Source organism: Pongo pygmaeus, chromosome 5, assembly GCF_028885625.2.
Source record: "Pongo pygmaeus isolate AG05252 chromosome 5, NHGRI_mPonPyg2-v2.0_pri, whole genome shotgun sequence".
NCBI classification, from domain to species: Eukaryota; Metazoa; Chordata; class Mammalia; order Primates; family Hominidae; genus Pongo; species Pongo pygmaeus.
This window is the reverse complement of record NC_072378.2, coordinates 36,246,338-36,262,958: the sequence shown is the minus strand read 5'-3', so window position 1 is coordinate 36,262,958 and position 16,621 is coordinate 36,246,338. Positions and strand designations below refer to the sequence as shown.

The 16,621-nt window shown below is 39.2% G+C and overlaps 1 protein-coding gene across 1 annotated transcript in view; it reads left to right on the top strand.

The window, feature by feature from the left end:
• SRPK1 (SRSF protein kinase 1) overlaps positions 1–16,621 on the top strand; it is an 88,440-nt gene that overhangs the window by 28,343 nt on the left and 43,476 nt on the right. The window contains exons 3-6 of the mRNA XM_054490905.1: positions 1,832–1,950; positions 3,930–4,038; positions 4,743–4,830; positions 6,033–6,120. Of these exons, the coding sequence (XP_054346880.1) occupies positions 1,832–1,950; positions 3,930–4,038; positions 4,743–4,830; positions 6,033–6,120 (404 nt within the window). The remainder of the gene's footprint in view (positions 1–1,831; positions 1,951–3,929; positions 4,039–4,742; positions 4,831–6,032; positions 6,121–16,621) is intronic.

The following is a 16,621-nucleotide window of genomic DNA, read 5'->3' as shown; positions in this document are numbered from 1 at the left end:
TCATAGCATGTAACTGGTTTTGCTATTAAAATGTTTTTCTGTTAATTGAATCTTTTGAAAAAATAATCGGATGAAACAGGTTGATGAAAAGGTAAATAAATACTGAAAAATTAAAATTAAGATGTATTTTCCTTTAGCTGTTGAAAGGAATGCTGTGTACCCTGCCTTTTTGTTTTGTTTTGTTTTTTGTTGTTGTTGTTTTTAGACAGAATCTTGCCCTGTTGCCCAGGGTGGAGTGCAGTGACGCGATTTCGGCTCACTGCAACCTTTGCCTTCTGGGTTCAAGTGATTATTGTGCCTCAGCCTCCCAAGAAGCTGGGATTACAGGTGCCTGCCACCACACCCAGCTAATTTTTGTATTTTTTGTAGAGATGGGGTTTCTTTATGTTGGCCAGGCTGGTCTCAAACCCCTGGCCTCAAATGATCTACCTGCCTCGGCTTCCCAAAGTGCTGGGATTACAGGCACGAGGCCCAGAGGTACCCTGCTTTTTTTGCTTAAAGCTCCTAGAAGACAGGCAACTAGTAAGTGTTAGAGCCTGAATGCAAATTCAGGTTTTTCTGCTGCTTTAACTTTTCTGCTGCACAAAAGTTGTGATGTAACTAATTGAAGACATATAGAGAAGGAAATCAGTAAATATTTTTAATGCATTATAAAATGAAATATGATTTTTACCTATCAAATAGGCTAAGTTTTCAGAATGAGGTAGTACTTAAATACCAAAAGCCCATGTGTGGCTGGTGGGGATGTAACTTAGTACAACCTTTTTGGAAAACAGTCATACTACATAAAAATCATTAGAAGCGAAGCATTCGTGGCCACTGCCTAGAAGGAAATATTCCAAAATGTTAATAGTTGTTCTGATTAGGTATGTCTTGAAACAAGTGTTTTCCAAATTTTCCACACTTAACATGTTATTTTTATAAATAGGAATGTTTTAACCTCTACTTAGTAGTTTAATTTTAGGAAAATAATTCTAATTACAGAATAAAGATTATCCAAAAGTATTCAACAACTATATTTTTAGTAGTGAAAAATTGGAAATAAATGTCCAACTGAGCAGAATATGCCAAAGTAAGCAGTGATACTTCTAAGGGAAGCATGTTAAGACTTTTTTTTTTTTGAGACAGAGTTTTGCTCTTGTTGCCCAGGCTGGAGTGTAATGGCACAATCTCGTCTCACCGTAGCCTCCACCTCCCGGGTTCAAGCAATTCTCCTGCCTCAGCCTCTCAAGTAGCTGGGATTACAGGTTCCCACCACCACGCTGGGCAAATTTTTTGTATCTTTAGTAGAGATGGGGTTTCACCATATTGGCCAGGCTGGTTTCGAACTCCTGACCTCAGGTGATCCACCCACCTCGGCCTCCCAAAGTGCTGGGATTACAGATGTGAGCCACCATCCATGCCTGGCCTCCATGTTAAGATTTAAGAGATTTCACAGAAATGAAAAAAGTTTATAATAGAAAAAGCCAGATGCAAATTTGTTTATGCAGTATGTGATTACAGATAAATATTTTTATGAAGATACAGCAACATAATGGAAGAAGATTCAGTAGTTTATCAGTGATTATGTTTGGATATTGAGATTCAAGTAATTTTTCTCCTTTGTACTTTTCAATATTTTTCAGATTTTATTTATTATGTACTGAAGTTTTAAAAAAGTAGTATTTTTCTAACATGAGGTAAACTACAGCTAATATTTTCCTAGGCTGCCACTTGGTAATACTCTGTTCATATTATCTGAAAGTTTAGTTTTTTGTAGGGAGGGCGGCATTTGATAATGTCTTATTTTCTTCTGTCCAAATGGAATGGGCATTTTTGTATCATTTCTTAGATCTGAAACTCAGCACAGAGGCTCTGCTCCCCACTCTGAGAGTGATCTACCAGAGCAAGAAGAGGAGATTCTGGGATCTGATGATGATGAGCAGGAAGATCCTAATGATTATTGTAAAGGTAAGTACATAAAGAGGTATGAAGTGAGACATGAGCCATCTATTTGCAATTTCTCATTTGGATGTTTGATCTATCAGCATAAACACAGTTTTATTGCTGTTTACTTGTATCCTTTTCTCTAAAACGTAGGAAATAGTATTTGTTCTTAGTCTGACTTAATTTATCAAAGCCTAATTTTATATTAAATGTTTTTACCTTTTTCCTCTTTAAAAATTATAATACATATTTACCTTAGAAAATTTCAGAGCTGTGTTAAACAGAAAGAAAGTAAAAGACTTCTGCAATGCTATCAGCCACATATAACCAATGGTAACATTTTGGCATATAGATTTTTACAAAATACCTTCTTACTACTTTTTTTCTCATAGTGATGGCTGTTAAACTGGAATTACAGACACTTAAATGGTGTCATCAGGTTGCCTGTTAATCTTTTCTGTTTCTTGATGAGACTTTCTAGAGTCTTTGGGTAGGAACACAAAATGGAATGTATCATACCATCTAGGAGAAGAATGTGGTCCTTCTTATTCTCAGCTGACGAAGATAAATATGAAAATACCTTGATTCTTGCCACTGTTGGCAGCCTTTTCAGGCCTTCCTCTGTTTTCTGTTTTTTTGGGGTTTTTTTTTTGTTTTTTTGAGACAGAGCTGCCCAGGCTGGAGTGCTGTGGCACGATCTCAGCTCACTGCAGCCGCTGACTCCTGGGTTCAAGCGATTCTCGTGCCTCAGGCACCCACCACCACACCTGATTAATTTTTGGGATTTTTTGTTTGTTTTTTGTTTTTGTTTTTTTGTTTTTGAGGCGGAGTCTCGCTCTGTCGCCTAGGCTGGAGTGCAGTTGGCACGATCTTGGCTCACTGCAAGCTCTGCCTCCCAGGTTCATGCCATTCTCCTGCCTCAGCCTCCCGAGTAGCTGGGACTACAGGCGCCCGCCACCATACCCGGCTAATTTTTTGTATTTTTTTTTTTTTTTTTTTAGAAGACACGGGGTTTCACCGTGTTAGCCAGGATGGTCTCGATCTCCTGACCTTGTGATCCGTCTGCCTCGGCCTCCCAAAGTGCTGGGATTACAGGGGTGAGCCACTGCGCCTTGCTGTTTTTTGTTTTTTGTTTGTTTGTTTGTTTTTTGAGACAGAGTCTCGCTCTCGCCCAGGCTGGAGTGCAGTGGCACAATCTCAGCTCACTGCAACCTCCACCTCCTGGGTTCAAGTGATTCTCCTGCCTCAGCCTCCCGAGTAGCTGGGACTACAGGCATGTGCCACGACGTTGGCCAATTTTTGTATTTTTAGTAGAGATGGGGTTTTACCATGTTGGCCAGGCTGGTCTCGAACTCCTGACCTCAGGTGATCCACCCACCTCGGCCTCCCAAAGTGCTGGGATTACAGGCGTGAGCCACCATGCCCAGCCTCAATTTTTGTATTTTTAATAGAGACAGGTTTCACCATGTTGGCCAGGCTGGTCTCGAACTCCTGACCTCAAATGATCCGCCCTCCTTGGCCTCCCAAAGTGCTGGGATTACAGGCATGAGCCACCGCGCCTGGGCTGTTTTGTTTTGTTTTTATTTAAAGAAAATCCCGTTTGCTTACTTGCTTTTTTTTTTTTTCCCCCTAAATAAACAGAATTATTCTGTCTCCTAAAAAATACCTGAGACTGTAATTGTAAATAGATATATATGTTTAGATAAACCTATTGGATTATTGAGAGACAAGAATATTATAATATACAACCTTTTTGTTGTTTTTGGATGAGGCTGTTGTAGGCTCAATCTAAATCATTAATCTTACTTTTTTTAATAACATGAATTCAGTAATACTATGTGGCTGATTTGACTATTAAGATTTTCTTCTGTTGAATTGATTGTATAAAAGAAACTTATTGATAAAAGGTATATAGATGTTGAAAAATGTGATGTAAAAATGCCTTTTCTTACCATTGTTTCTCATCCTGGTTTTTCTGATTATATTTCCCCTGTTTCTTCCAGGAGGTTATCATCTTGTGAAAATTGGAGATCTATTCAATGGGAGATACCATGTGATCCGAAAGTTAGGCTGGGGACACTTTTCAACAGTATGGTTATCATGGGATATTCAGTAAGTTTTAGTGGTTCTGTAAAAGAATTAGTTAGATGATGTCTAAATGTGTTTGTCTGAGTTTCCACTGCTGATCCAGGCTTCAATCTATCTCTAGCCTGATTTCGTTTATCAGAATTTTGTTGTTGGCAATAGTCTCTGTATTCTTGGAGAAACCACTTTTCTTTCGTGAAGAATCAGTATTATATATCTCCCTTTCTACTTTAGAGACAGGAGTGATTAAATTAATGCTGGTAAAGCTTTTGTCGTTTGATTTTTTTGTGATTTTTATCATTTTCTTTTAACCGAAATATTTCTTCTGGCTGCCTATGGGAAAATATTACAGCTTTTAAACTTTTAGTTTTTGCCTATATACAGATATATACACAGAACACTTGGAATTTGGTAATATCTTTCCCCTTATTTATCCTCATTTTGCAGTTTTGCTTGTAACTCAGGGAGATATTCAAAAGAAGGATTTTAACTCAGAGAAAATGTTCAACAACTGAGATTATCTGAGAACAGATTTTTTATTCTTCCTATAAGTGAAATCTGGCCAGTTAGTGTCATTAACAAGTATAAATGTTCCCGTAGAAGTAGCTTGTTTGGGCTGCAGGGAAACGTGAAGTCAATATTTGTCCTTTTTAACCATCTTATAGCTAAATCTTAGCTTCCCAAAGTAAGGGTAGGCTGTGTAGTCTTAATTGCCTGTGTTTGTTTCTTAGGGGGAAGAAATTTGTGGCAATGAAAGTAGTTAAAAGTGCTGAACATTACACTGAAACAGCACTAGATGAAATCCGGTTGCTGAAGTCAGTGAGTATTAGATTATACGTATGAATGCGAAGAATTATAAATAAATCAAGTTTCATTGAATTAAAACACACCAAGTGGAGACTCTTTAGCATGGATAATTTTCTCTATAAAGTTCTGGTATCCTTAAAGAGGTAAAGGAAGACAACAATATTTACCCATTCCATGCATGTAGTAGGGAACTGCTGGCAAATGCTATGATTAGAATTCTTCTTACATGCATGAACCAAAAAAACTTTCAAATGAATAAAAATATTCACTGAGCATGTTTTACAGGCCAGGTAGCTACTGTTTTTTTTCCCTACTATGGTTAAAAGGAAAGTTGTGTAAATAAATGTATAGCATCTTTTTTGTTGTTTTTCAAATATGTTATAGAATACATAATATAAAAATACTGTATTTACTGATTCCATTTGTACCTGGAAACTGAGATAAATTCTATCAAAAATGTATTTTTAGTTCTGTTTTAAATTAGGAATATGCCAGTGTGGTAGAAGGAACTTAAACTCAGAATTAGAAAACCTGGGTTTAGGTCGCCTTTACCCCGGTATGTCCTCCATGTTACCATTTTTTTCTTTCTGAGTCTCAGATTTTTTATTCATAAAGTGAGAATGTTGCACCAGGAGATTTCTATGGCAGTAGTTTTCTTTTTTATTTTCAACTCCTGGCCTCAAGTGATCTGCCTTAGCCTCCAGAGTAGCTGGGGTTACAGGCACAAGCCACTGCACCTGGCTTAAGACAGTACTTTTCAGAATGTCCGTTTGTGACAAGATAAGGAGCCTTGTACCTACCCAAAAGTAAATCAACATACTGTTTTCTTCATTGAGAAAGTTTTTCTATGAAAAAAAAATATATCTGCTGAAAAAAACAGTGTGATTAGTGCTGTAGTTGATTTGCATCCTGCAAAATCTTCTTAGTTCCTCATAGCCTGGTAATCATCAGTTAATTTGGAGGCCACACTTAGATTGATATCAGGGAGCAAAATAGTTTAATTAGAAAAATAGTTCCTGTTGGTTGTATTTCCTCTTATGAATTGACTATTTAAGATTTTTCTCCATTAAAGCTATTGAAATTTTAGTATATTTTAAAAATAGATTTATGTGAGCTCTTTCTTGTAGTTAATTTGCTGTAAGTATTCTTCCCCTACCATTTGGTTTATTTCCATGCTTTACCTTTTCCTAATTACTGTCTCTTCCCCACTACAGGTTCGCAATTCAGACCCTAATGATCCAAATAGAGAAATGGTTGTTCAACTACTAGATGACTTTAAAATATCAGGAGTTAATGGAACACGTATCCTTTTAAAAACGTATTTGAGAATAAATCATCCCAATCCCAAAGAAAGGAACTAGATTTGTTGTGTAGATGGCCTTGGTGTCTTTTCTAAGGCAAACTATAATAAAATTACCTCTTTTATTGTACACTTCTGAACACACATCTGAATTTTGTCTAATTTTGTGTGGTGTGATTTTTCAGAATATCGCTTTAAGCTTTTTGTCCTCTTTTCAGGCAAATTAAAGCGAAATCAAAGGAAACTTTTAGAAAATGCCTTGGATCACTAAGTAGAGAGTCTATGATTTTTGTCAGTTAGCACAGAAACTTTAAGGGAAGTAATTTCTTATGAAAAATACTGGGTAGGCCGGGCACGGTGGCTCATGCCTGTAATCCCAGCACTTTAGGAGGCCGAGGCAGGCGGATCACCTGAGGTCAGGAGTTCGAGACCCACCTGGCGAGCATGGTGAAACTCTGTTTCTACTAAAATACAAAAATTAGCTGGGCGTGGTGGCAGGCTCCTGTAATCCCAGCTACTGGAGAGGCTGAGGCTGGAGAATCTCTTGAACTGGGGAGGCAGAGGTTGCAGTGAGCTGAGATTGAGCCCACTGTACTCCAGCCTGGGCGACTCTGTCTTAAAAAAAAAAAAAAAAAAAAAAAAGAAAATGAAAGAAAGATACTGTCTAAAAGAAAGAAAAAGAGAGAGAGAAAAAGAAAGGAAGAAAGAAACTGGATGAACAATTTAAGTTATGATTGTATTATATTAAGCCTCAACTTTGAAGAGGCTGTGAATGTAGATTATGTTCAGAGTCTAAAAGGGTATAATTGTTCGCGTTCTATTATAATGAAAAACTGACTTGTTTTATGTTTTTATCTGGATTTTTTAGAACTGTAGAATTGGAAGGAACCGTAGCTGATTTTCTTCACAGGTATCAAAGTGACGTGCGGTGAGCTAATGGAAAGGTTATTGCAACAGCTGTGCTTATAAAGGTCAATCAGATTTTTCAGTAAAAGATGAAGTCGAATCTTACTTAGATTGGATAAATCTAAAATCGCCTGTTTATAAGCTATTTTTAAAATGTATAAAGAAAGACATTTCATACATTATTTTACTTTTCATGCATGTTTAGCTTCCTTTAATGCACATTCCTAATTGCTGTTGATCTTTTTGTATTTAAAGGAGACAGGATTACATACGACTGTAGTTTCATGTAGACTATGGGAAGAGATTTCAACAGAGAAGCAGGAAGGAAGCGATGGGAAAGGAGAGAGAACAGTTGATAATGTGGAAAGACTATTGTTCTAAAGTCAATTCTGAGTCATTTCTTAGAAAAATACAAATCACAGATTCCCCAGATGTCTAAGGAAAACTGCTGCAACCATCTTAAAACAGTATCTTGTGCTTATTGTGGTCACTTTGTAGATGGCTCTCTCTCTCTCTTTCTCTGTGTGTGTGTGTGTCTGTGTGTGTGTGTGTGTGTGTGTGTGTATGTGTTTTCAAAGAATTAAGAATTCTAACCAAGGAATTTTTTAAAAACCTACACAGGGTGTCGTGATGGCCATATCTGTTTTTTCTATTATTTAATCTTGTAATGTTTGTCATTGTGCCAGATTTCTTTACTAATTTGCAAAAGTTCCAAGTAAAACTATAGAAATACTCTCAAACCTCCCCCGTAATGCTGAGTACCTTTATTTGACCCTAACTAAGCAAAGAAGGCTTTTTAACTATTGAAATATCTTAGTAGGTTTGAATTTCAAGTTCCAAGATCTTTTTCTTTTTCTTTTTTTTTTTTTGAGATGGAATTTCACTCTTGTTGCCCAGGTTGGAGTTCAATGGCATAATCTCGGCTCACTGTAACCTCTGCCGCCTGGGTTCAAGTGATTCTCCTGCCTCAGCCTCCCGAGTAGCTGGGATTACAGGTGCATGCCACCACACCCAGCTAATTTTGTATTTTTAGTAGAGATGGGGTTTCTCCATGTTGGCCAGGCTGGTCTCAAACTCCTGACTTCAGGTGATCTGCCCGCCTCAGCCTCCCAAAGTCCTGGGATTACAGGTGTGAGCCACCGCGCCCGGCCCCCAAGATATTTTTCAAACATTGCTAGGTGGTTTCTCTGTAGCTTCTGTCCATTGATTCCCTGTTTTATTCTTTTCTCCATTTGTTCTAAGCCGTTTTTTCCTGTCTTTCTTCATCCTTATCTCCCAGCTGTCTTTGCTCCTGCATTATTTACTACTGTTAGAGATTGAAAGGATATAACTCAAAACACTATGTTAAGGGTTAGTAATGGCTCATGTCACTCTCCTGCCTCTACCCGTTTTCCCAACATAACATACCCACACAGAGCAGTACATCCACATTCGTGTGTATGTTTGTTCAGGCGGTTTTTTCTCTGGACCACTATCGTTTCTCATATTAAAATATAAAGGACCCTAAACTAGAAAGTTAGTTCTTACAGAATTCCATATAAACTGGTTCACTCTACTTGCCTGGAGGGTGAGGGGAAAAGAATGATTAAGAAGGAGGACAGTTGGTTTCTCTATATAATGTTGACATTAGCCAGTCATTATTGTCTACCTATATGACCTCCTATGTCTTTAGGATACTTTTTTTTTCATGCTGTATACTGTCTTTTTTGCTAGCTCCTCTTATTCATAATGTGCCCTAAATGTGCTTACTCAATAACGTAAGCCTTTTATTTTCAGCCTTTTGTTATTTTCTTTACACTGTCTCCCCAAGAGATTTTTTTAAAATGTAACCTTGTGGGCTGGGCGCAGTGGCTCACGCCTGTAATCCCAGCACTTTGGGAGGCCAAGGTGGGCGGATCATGAGGTCAGGAGACCGAGACCATCCTGGCTAACACGGTGAAACCCCATCTCTACTAAAAAAAAAAATAAGCTGGGTGTGGTGGTGGGCGCCTGTAGTCCCAGCTACTCAGGAGGCTGAGGCAGGAGAATGGCGTGAACCTGGGAGGAGGAGCTTGCAGTGAGCCGAGGTCGCGCCAACTGCACTCCAGCCTGGGCGACAGAGCAAGACTCCGGCCTCAAAAAAAAAAATGTAACCTTGTGATTTCAATTACTAGTGCTTCTGATTGCTACTCATTAGCTTTCTTTCACTCAAATTATTTGGCTCTTCCTTTTTGCCACTTGATTATGATGTTCTGTCAAGTTTTTTTTTAAGCTACTATATGTTTGGTCATTTTAATATCACTGCTTACAAATTAAAACAACATTTTCAAATTGTAATACTTCTCTCAAAAAATAAAAATTAAGCAGATGGAAGCTAGAAACATAAGAGAATAGCTTTACAATCCTATTTTATGTTTAGTCTTTTTAAGTAATCTGCATTTTAAATAATCTTGTTTTGATAAATTTTTTTATTTAATTGCTTTTTTATTTTTATTTATTTTGAGACAGAGTTTCGTTCTTGTTGCCCAGGCTGGAGTGCAATGGCGTAATCTCGGCTCACTGCAACCCCCACCTCCCGGGTTCAAGCGATTCTCCTGCCTCACCCTCCCGAGTAGCTGAGATTACAGTTGCATACCACCATGCCCAGCTAATTTTTGTATTTTTAGCAGAGGCGGGGTTTTGCCATGTTGGCGATCCACCTGCCACAGCCTCCCAAAGTGCTGGGATTGAAGGCATGAGCCACCATGCCCAGCCTATTTAATTGCTTGTTTAAAAAAATTTCCTGGCCAGGTGCGGTGGCTCACGCCTATAATCCCAGTGCTTTGGGAGGCCAAAGCGGGCGGATCACGAGGTCAGGAGTTCAAGACCAGACTGGCTAACATGGCGAAACCCCATCTCTACTAAAAATACAAAAATTAGCGAGGTATGGTGGCACGTGCCTGTAATCCCACCTATTTGGGAGGCTGAGGTAGGAGAATGGTTTGAACCTGGGAGGCGGAGGTTGCAGTGACCTGAGATCATGCTACTGCACTCCAGCCTGGGTGACAGGGCAAGACTCCACCTCGGGGGGGAAAATTTTTTTCTCAGCAGAATCATTGGTAAATTTCAAATGTAAAGAAGTAGAAATAGTTTAATGAATCCCCACAGATCCATTACCCATTTCAGGAGTTATCAACTTATAGCCAATCTTGTTTTGTCTATACCTCCTGATAATTCTGTAGCCAATCTTAAACATTTTATCTGTAATTGTTTTAGAATGTATTTCTAAATGACAAGGACTCTTAAAATATAACCTAGCCAGGCACTGTGGCTCATGCCTATAATCCCAGCACCTTGCAAAGCTGAGGTGTTCAAGACCAGCCTGGGTAACATAGCAAGACCCTGTCTCTACAAAAATAAAAAAATACTAGCCAGGCATGGTAGCTCATGCCTGTAGTCCCAGCTACTTGGGAGGCTGAAGCAGCAGGGTCACTCGAGCCTGGGAGTTTGAGGCTGCAGTGAGCTATGATAGTGCTCCAGTGTGGGTGGCAGAACAAGATGCATTCTCTGACAAAAAGATTTGTTAAATAAAAAGATAACCTGAATGCAATTATTATACCAAAAAAAAAATTGGGACCAGTTTCTTAGTCACAAGTTTCTCTAGTCAGTGTTTCAGTCTCACCAAATGTCTTGTGCTTTATTTTCTTTTTGTCTTCTGCTGCTGCTGCTGCTACTACTACTACTACTATTGCTACTATTACTACTGCTACTACTGGTTGTTGTTGTTCTTATTGTTCTTGTTCTTCTTCCTCTTTGGTCTAATTTTTTCTTTATTGTGGTAAAATACACATAACATAAAATTATGCAGTCATTACCACCATCCATCTTCATAACTTTTCATCTTGTAAAACTGAAGCTCTATACCTGTTAAATGACTATTAGATCTCATTGGTTTATTGTGTTAAGTCCTCTATTTCCTTGCTTGTCTTCTGTCTGCTTGTTCTATACATTATTGAGAGTGTGGCATTAAAATCTCCAACTATTATTGTAGAACTATTTATCCCTTTAATTCTGTCAGTTTTTTTTTTATATAGTTTGGTGGTCTTTTAATAAGTATGTAAATTTCTATAATTGTTATATCTTCTTGGTGGTATGTTGAACCTTTTATTAATATATATAATGTCCTTCTTTATCTCTTATAACTTTTTCTGATTTAAAATCTATTTTGTCTGATATTAGTATAGCCACCCCTGATTTCTTTTGGTGACTATTTGCATGGAATCTTTTCTTCAGCCTTTCACTTTAATCTGTTTGTGTCTTTGGATCTAAAGTGAGTCTCTTGTACATAGCGTATAGTTGGAGCTTTTTTGTTTATATATATTCTACCAAACCAAAGTTATAATCATACTAGCTTTTAGACTAATTATTTTTTGACATATTGGTTTTTTAAATCATGTAGAAAACAAAAAGAGGAGTTATAAACCATTATTACAATAATATTAGCTTTTATAATTGCTCAAGTATTTACCTTCATTGATAATCTTTATTTCTTCATATGGATGCCTGGCTTTGTGTTATTGTTTAGTGTCTTTTCATTTCACCTTATAAGACTCCCTTGACCATTTCTTACAGGGCACATCTGGTAATGAACTCGTTCAGCTTCTGTTTACATGGGATGTCTTAATTTTTCTCTCACTTTTGAAATATTGTTTTGCTTAATATGGGATTCTTGGTTGACATTATTTTTCTTTTAGTATTTCAAATATGTTGGCCCACTGCTTTCTGGCCTCCAAAAATTTCTGATGAGAAACTTGCTGATAATCTTAGTGAGGATCCCTTGTATGTGAAGAGTCACTCTTGATGCTTTCAAGATTCCCTCTTTATCTTTCAAAAGTTTGATTATAATGTATCTTGATGTGGGTCTCTTTGAGTTCATCTTGCTTGATGCTCATTGAGCTTCTTGGATTCATGTCTTTCATCTAATTTGTGACGTTTTCAACCATTGTTTTTTTCAAATATTCTCTCTAGCCATTCTTCTTTTCTTTTCTTTTTTTTTTTTTTTTTTTTTTTTTGAGATGGAGTCTCACTCTGTCACTCAGGCTGGAGTGCAGTGGTGCAGTCTCAGCTCACTGCAGTCTCTGCGTCCCGGGTTCAAGCTGTTCTCCTGCCTCAGCCTCCCAAGTAGGTGGGCTAACAGGTGCACACCACCACACGCAGCTAATTTTTGTATATCAGTAGACGGGATTTCACCATGTTGGCCAGGCTGGTCTTGAACTCCTGACCTCAAGTGATCTACTTGCCTTGGCCTCCCAAAGTGCTGGGATTACAGGCGTGAGCCGCCGTGCCCAGCCTCCTCCTGTATTCTTCTTCTGGGACTGCCACAGTGTATATTTGGTCTGCTTGATGATGTCCCACAGATCCCTTAAACCTCTTCACTTTTCTTCAATCTTTTTTCTTTCTATTCCTCACACTTGATAATTTCCATCACCCTAACTTCAGGTTTGCTGATTCTTTCTTCTGCCTACCCAAATCTGCCTTTGAATCCCTCTAGTTAATTTTTTCATTTCGGTTATTGTACTTTTCAGCACCAGAATTCCTTTGGTTTCTTTTTATCCTTATTAATATTTCCGTTTTGTTTATATATTGTTTTCTTGACTTTCTCCACATCTTCCTTTTGTTCTTTGAGCTTTTTTTTTTTCCTGAGACAAGGTCTTGCTCTGTCAAGGTCTTCACACCACCCATGCTGGAGTGCAGTGGTGCGAACATAGCTCACGTCAGCCTTGACTACCCAGACTCAAGTGCTTCTCCTGCCTAAGCCTCCAGACTACAGGTGCATGCCACCACACCCAGCTAATTTTTAAACTTTTTGTAGAGATGGAGTCTCACTGTGTTTGCCCAGGTTGGTCTTGAACTCCTGGGTTCAAGCAGTCCTCCTGCCTTGGCTTCTGAAAGTGATAGGGTTACAGGAATGAGCCACCACACCTGGCCTGAGCATCTTTAAGACATTTGTTTTAAAGTTATCTAGTAGGTCTGCATCAAGTCTTTTTCAGGGACAGTATCTGTTGATTTATTTTTGTCATTTGAATATGCTGTACTTAACTATTTCTTCATATGCCTTGTGATTTTCTTTTGAAAACTGGACATTTAAATCTAATATGGTAACTCTGGAAATTAGATTTGGCCATATCCCTAAGGTTTGATGGGGTTTGTTATTTTTATTTATTTATTTTTTTGAGACAGGATCTCACTCTCTTGCCAAGGCTGGAGTACAGTGGCACAGTCATGACTTAAACTGCAGCTTCGATGTCCTGGAATCAAGCAATCCTCCTACCTCAGCCTTTCAAATAGCTGAGACTACAGTTGTATGCCACCACGCCCAGCTAATTTTTTATTTTTTGTGGAGATGGAGTCTTGCTATGTTGCCCAGGCTGGTCTCAAACCCCTGGGCTCAAGCAATCATCCTGCCTCAGCCTCCCGAAGTGCTGGGATTACATGCATGAGCCACTGTACCTGGCTCTGTTTTGTTTTTATTTTCGTTTTTCTTTTTTTTTTTTCTTTTTTTTATTTTATTTTTTTATTATTATTATTATTATACTTTAGGTTTTATGGTAGTCTTTCTCTTCCAAGGATCACCCTGAGATGTGAACGAAAGGTCTTTGCTCAGTCTGCATCTTTCCCTGGGCATGCGCAGTCACTTTCCGCTTTTCCCTCTATATGCAGTTGCTTTTGAATGTCCTAGTCTATTTATTTATTTAGAGACGAGTCTCTCTCTGTCACACAGGCTAGAGTGCAGTGGCACAGTCTCAGCTCACTGCAACCTCCACCTCCTGGGTTTAAGTGATTCTCCTGCCTCAGCCTCCCGTGTAGCTGGGATTACAGGTGCATGCCACCACAGCTGGCTAATTTTCGTAATTTTAATAGAGACAGCGTTTCACCATGTTTGCCAGGCTGGTCTCGGAACGCCTGGCCTTAAGTGATCTGCCCACTTTGGCCTCCCAAAGTGCTGGGATTACAGGTGTGAGCTACCGTGCCTGGCCGTAAATGTCCTAGTCTTAATGTCTGGCTCCCAAAGGGGAAAAAGAAAGAAATGAAGGAGAGGAAATAGGGCACTGGCCCTTTAAATCCTTGCAGGATCACTTGAGCCAGAAGAGGGGCTTAAAACAGTGGAGGGGGGCACAAAAATGGCCACCCACCTCTCTGATACTTGGGACAGGATCCTTTTTGCTCACCATGGCTCCAACAAACTGTGTGCAGGGCTGCTTGCTATAGGATTAGGGGATAGGTGGTTGACACTGTGCTAAGAGCTGAAATTGACCAACATTTACAATAATTTATTATCCAAGCCTCTTCTTCGGGAAGTTGTGAGCCCTCAGTAGACTCCAGAGTTTCTTAAGAATCACATTAGACAGATTCTGCCAGTGCGTTGGTTGTCTAGGTGGGGAAACAGATTTCTGGTGGCTTCTTACTCCACCATCTTCTCAGATTCTTCTCTAGTTTGCGATTCTTACTTGAGTCAGGATCTGTATGACATTTTGGCAGTTTATTATCTGGCATCAAGATGTTGCAGGCTCACCTTGTGAATTTCCTGTCTTAAATCTAGAATCAGTTTTTCTTTAAGAAACCCTAATTCCATTCAGTTGGAAATGACATCCAGAATCTAAGCACTTAGGGGTATGCTTTGCTACTGGGTGAATCTTTACCTTTATGATTTGTTGATTCATTGCAAAAAGCACATACTTTCACCTCCTTCCTGTCTTCCCTTTTGGGGGTCACTATTTGAGTTGCCCACAAAGCTTGCTTTTGTGGATGTGTGGATTTGTTTGTTCGGATTATTTTTCCAAATTGTTTTATTTTGGACTAATTCTGTTGCTGTGCCATCAAATTCACTAATCTTTTTATTCTACAAAATCTGATCTGCCATTTATTCCATCCAGTGTGTTTTCATCTCTCACATTGCACTTTTTGTCTCTGAAAGTTCATTTTCAGTCTTTTTTTTTTTGAGACAGAGTCTCCCTCTATTGCCCAGGATGGAGTGCAGTGGCGCAGTCTCGGCTCACTGCAACCTCTGCCTCCTGGGTTCAAGTGATTCTCCTGCCTTAGCCTCCTAAGTAGCTGGGACTACAGGCATGCACCACCATGCCTGGCTAGTTTTTTTGTATTTTTAGTAGAGATGGAGTTTCCCCATATTGGTCAGGCTGGTCTCGAACTCCTGACCTCGTGATCTGCCCACCTCGGCCTCCTAAAGTGCTGGGATTACAGCCATGAGCCACCGCGCCTGGCCCATTTTCAGTCTTCTAAAAAATACTTTTCAAGTCTCTACTTAATTTTTTGAACATATGGAATACAACTATAATAACCATTTAATGTCCTTGTCTAATTCTAACATCTGTGATGGTTCTAAGTTAGTTTCACATGATTGATTATTTTAATTTTGGATATGTTTTACTACCTGGTAATCACATTGTAAGTTTTATCTTGTTGGCTGCTGGATGTTTTGTATTTCTATAAATCTTCTTGAGCCTTGTTCTGGGATGGTGTGATGTTACTTGGAAAGTGTTTTATCCTTTTAGATTTTACTTTTATGGTTTGTTAGATGGATCCAAAGCATTGCTCAGTCCAGGTCTAATCATTCCCTCTACTGAGGCAAGACCTTCCCAAATATATCCTACCCAATACCCTGTGACTAAATTTTTCTAGTCTCTTTGCTGGGAACAGGCACTGTTCCAAGCCCTATGCGAATGCTGGGCATTGTTCTCTATAATCCTTCAAGATGTTTTTTCTTCTCTGCCTCTGCTAGTTTCCTCACACACATGTGCTTTGCTGAATCCTTGAAGGGGCGGGCCCCCTCTGCAAATCTCCAAATTTCTCTCTTTCTGCAGCTGTCCCCTCTCTGGTACCTTTTTCAGTGAATTATAGCTGCCTTGGTCTCTCCAGACTCTCAGTTCCCATTGATTCAACTTGTGGAGTCTACCTGGAAAGACTCAAGGCAAAAAGATGGGGCAATCCCGGGGTTCAGCTGTTGTTTCCTTTTTTCAGGGATCACTGTACTTGTTGTCTGATGTCCAGAGTCTTCTGTTGTTTTTGTATTTGGTCTGTTTGAGTATTGTTTCTTCAATAAGATAAATCCGGTCCCTGTTACTCCATCTTGGCTAAAGCAGAAAACTTGATGGGTGCTGGGGTTTTTTGTTTGTTTTTTTGTTTTGTTTTTGAGATGGGGTGTTACTCTGTCACTCAGGCTGGAGTGCCGTGGCATGATCTCTGCTCACTGCAGCCTTGACCTACTGGGCTCAGGTGATCCTCTCACCTCAGCCTCCCAAGTAGCTGGGACTACAGGTACACACCACCACACTTGGCTAATTTTTGGATTTTTCTTGTAGAGACAGGGTTTCACCTTGTTGCCCAGGCTGGTCTTCTTGAACTCCTGGGCTCAAGGGATCCACCTGTCTCGGCCTCCCAAAGTGCTAGGATTACAGGCATGAGCCACCATGCCCGACCCGTCATAGGTTTTATATTTAAGAATTTGCCAAGCAGTTTTCCAAAGCGCTTGTACCATTTTAGACTTCTACTAGCATAATACAAGAGTTCTAATTGTTCCACAACCTCACCTACGTTTGATGATGTTTAGTTTTTTTATTTTAG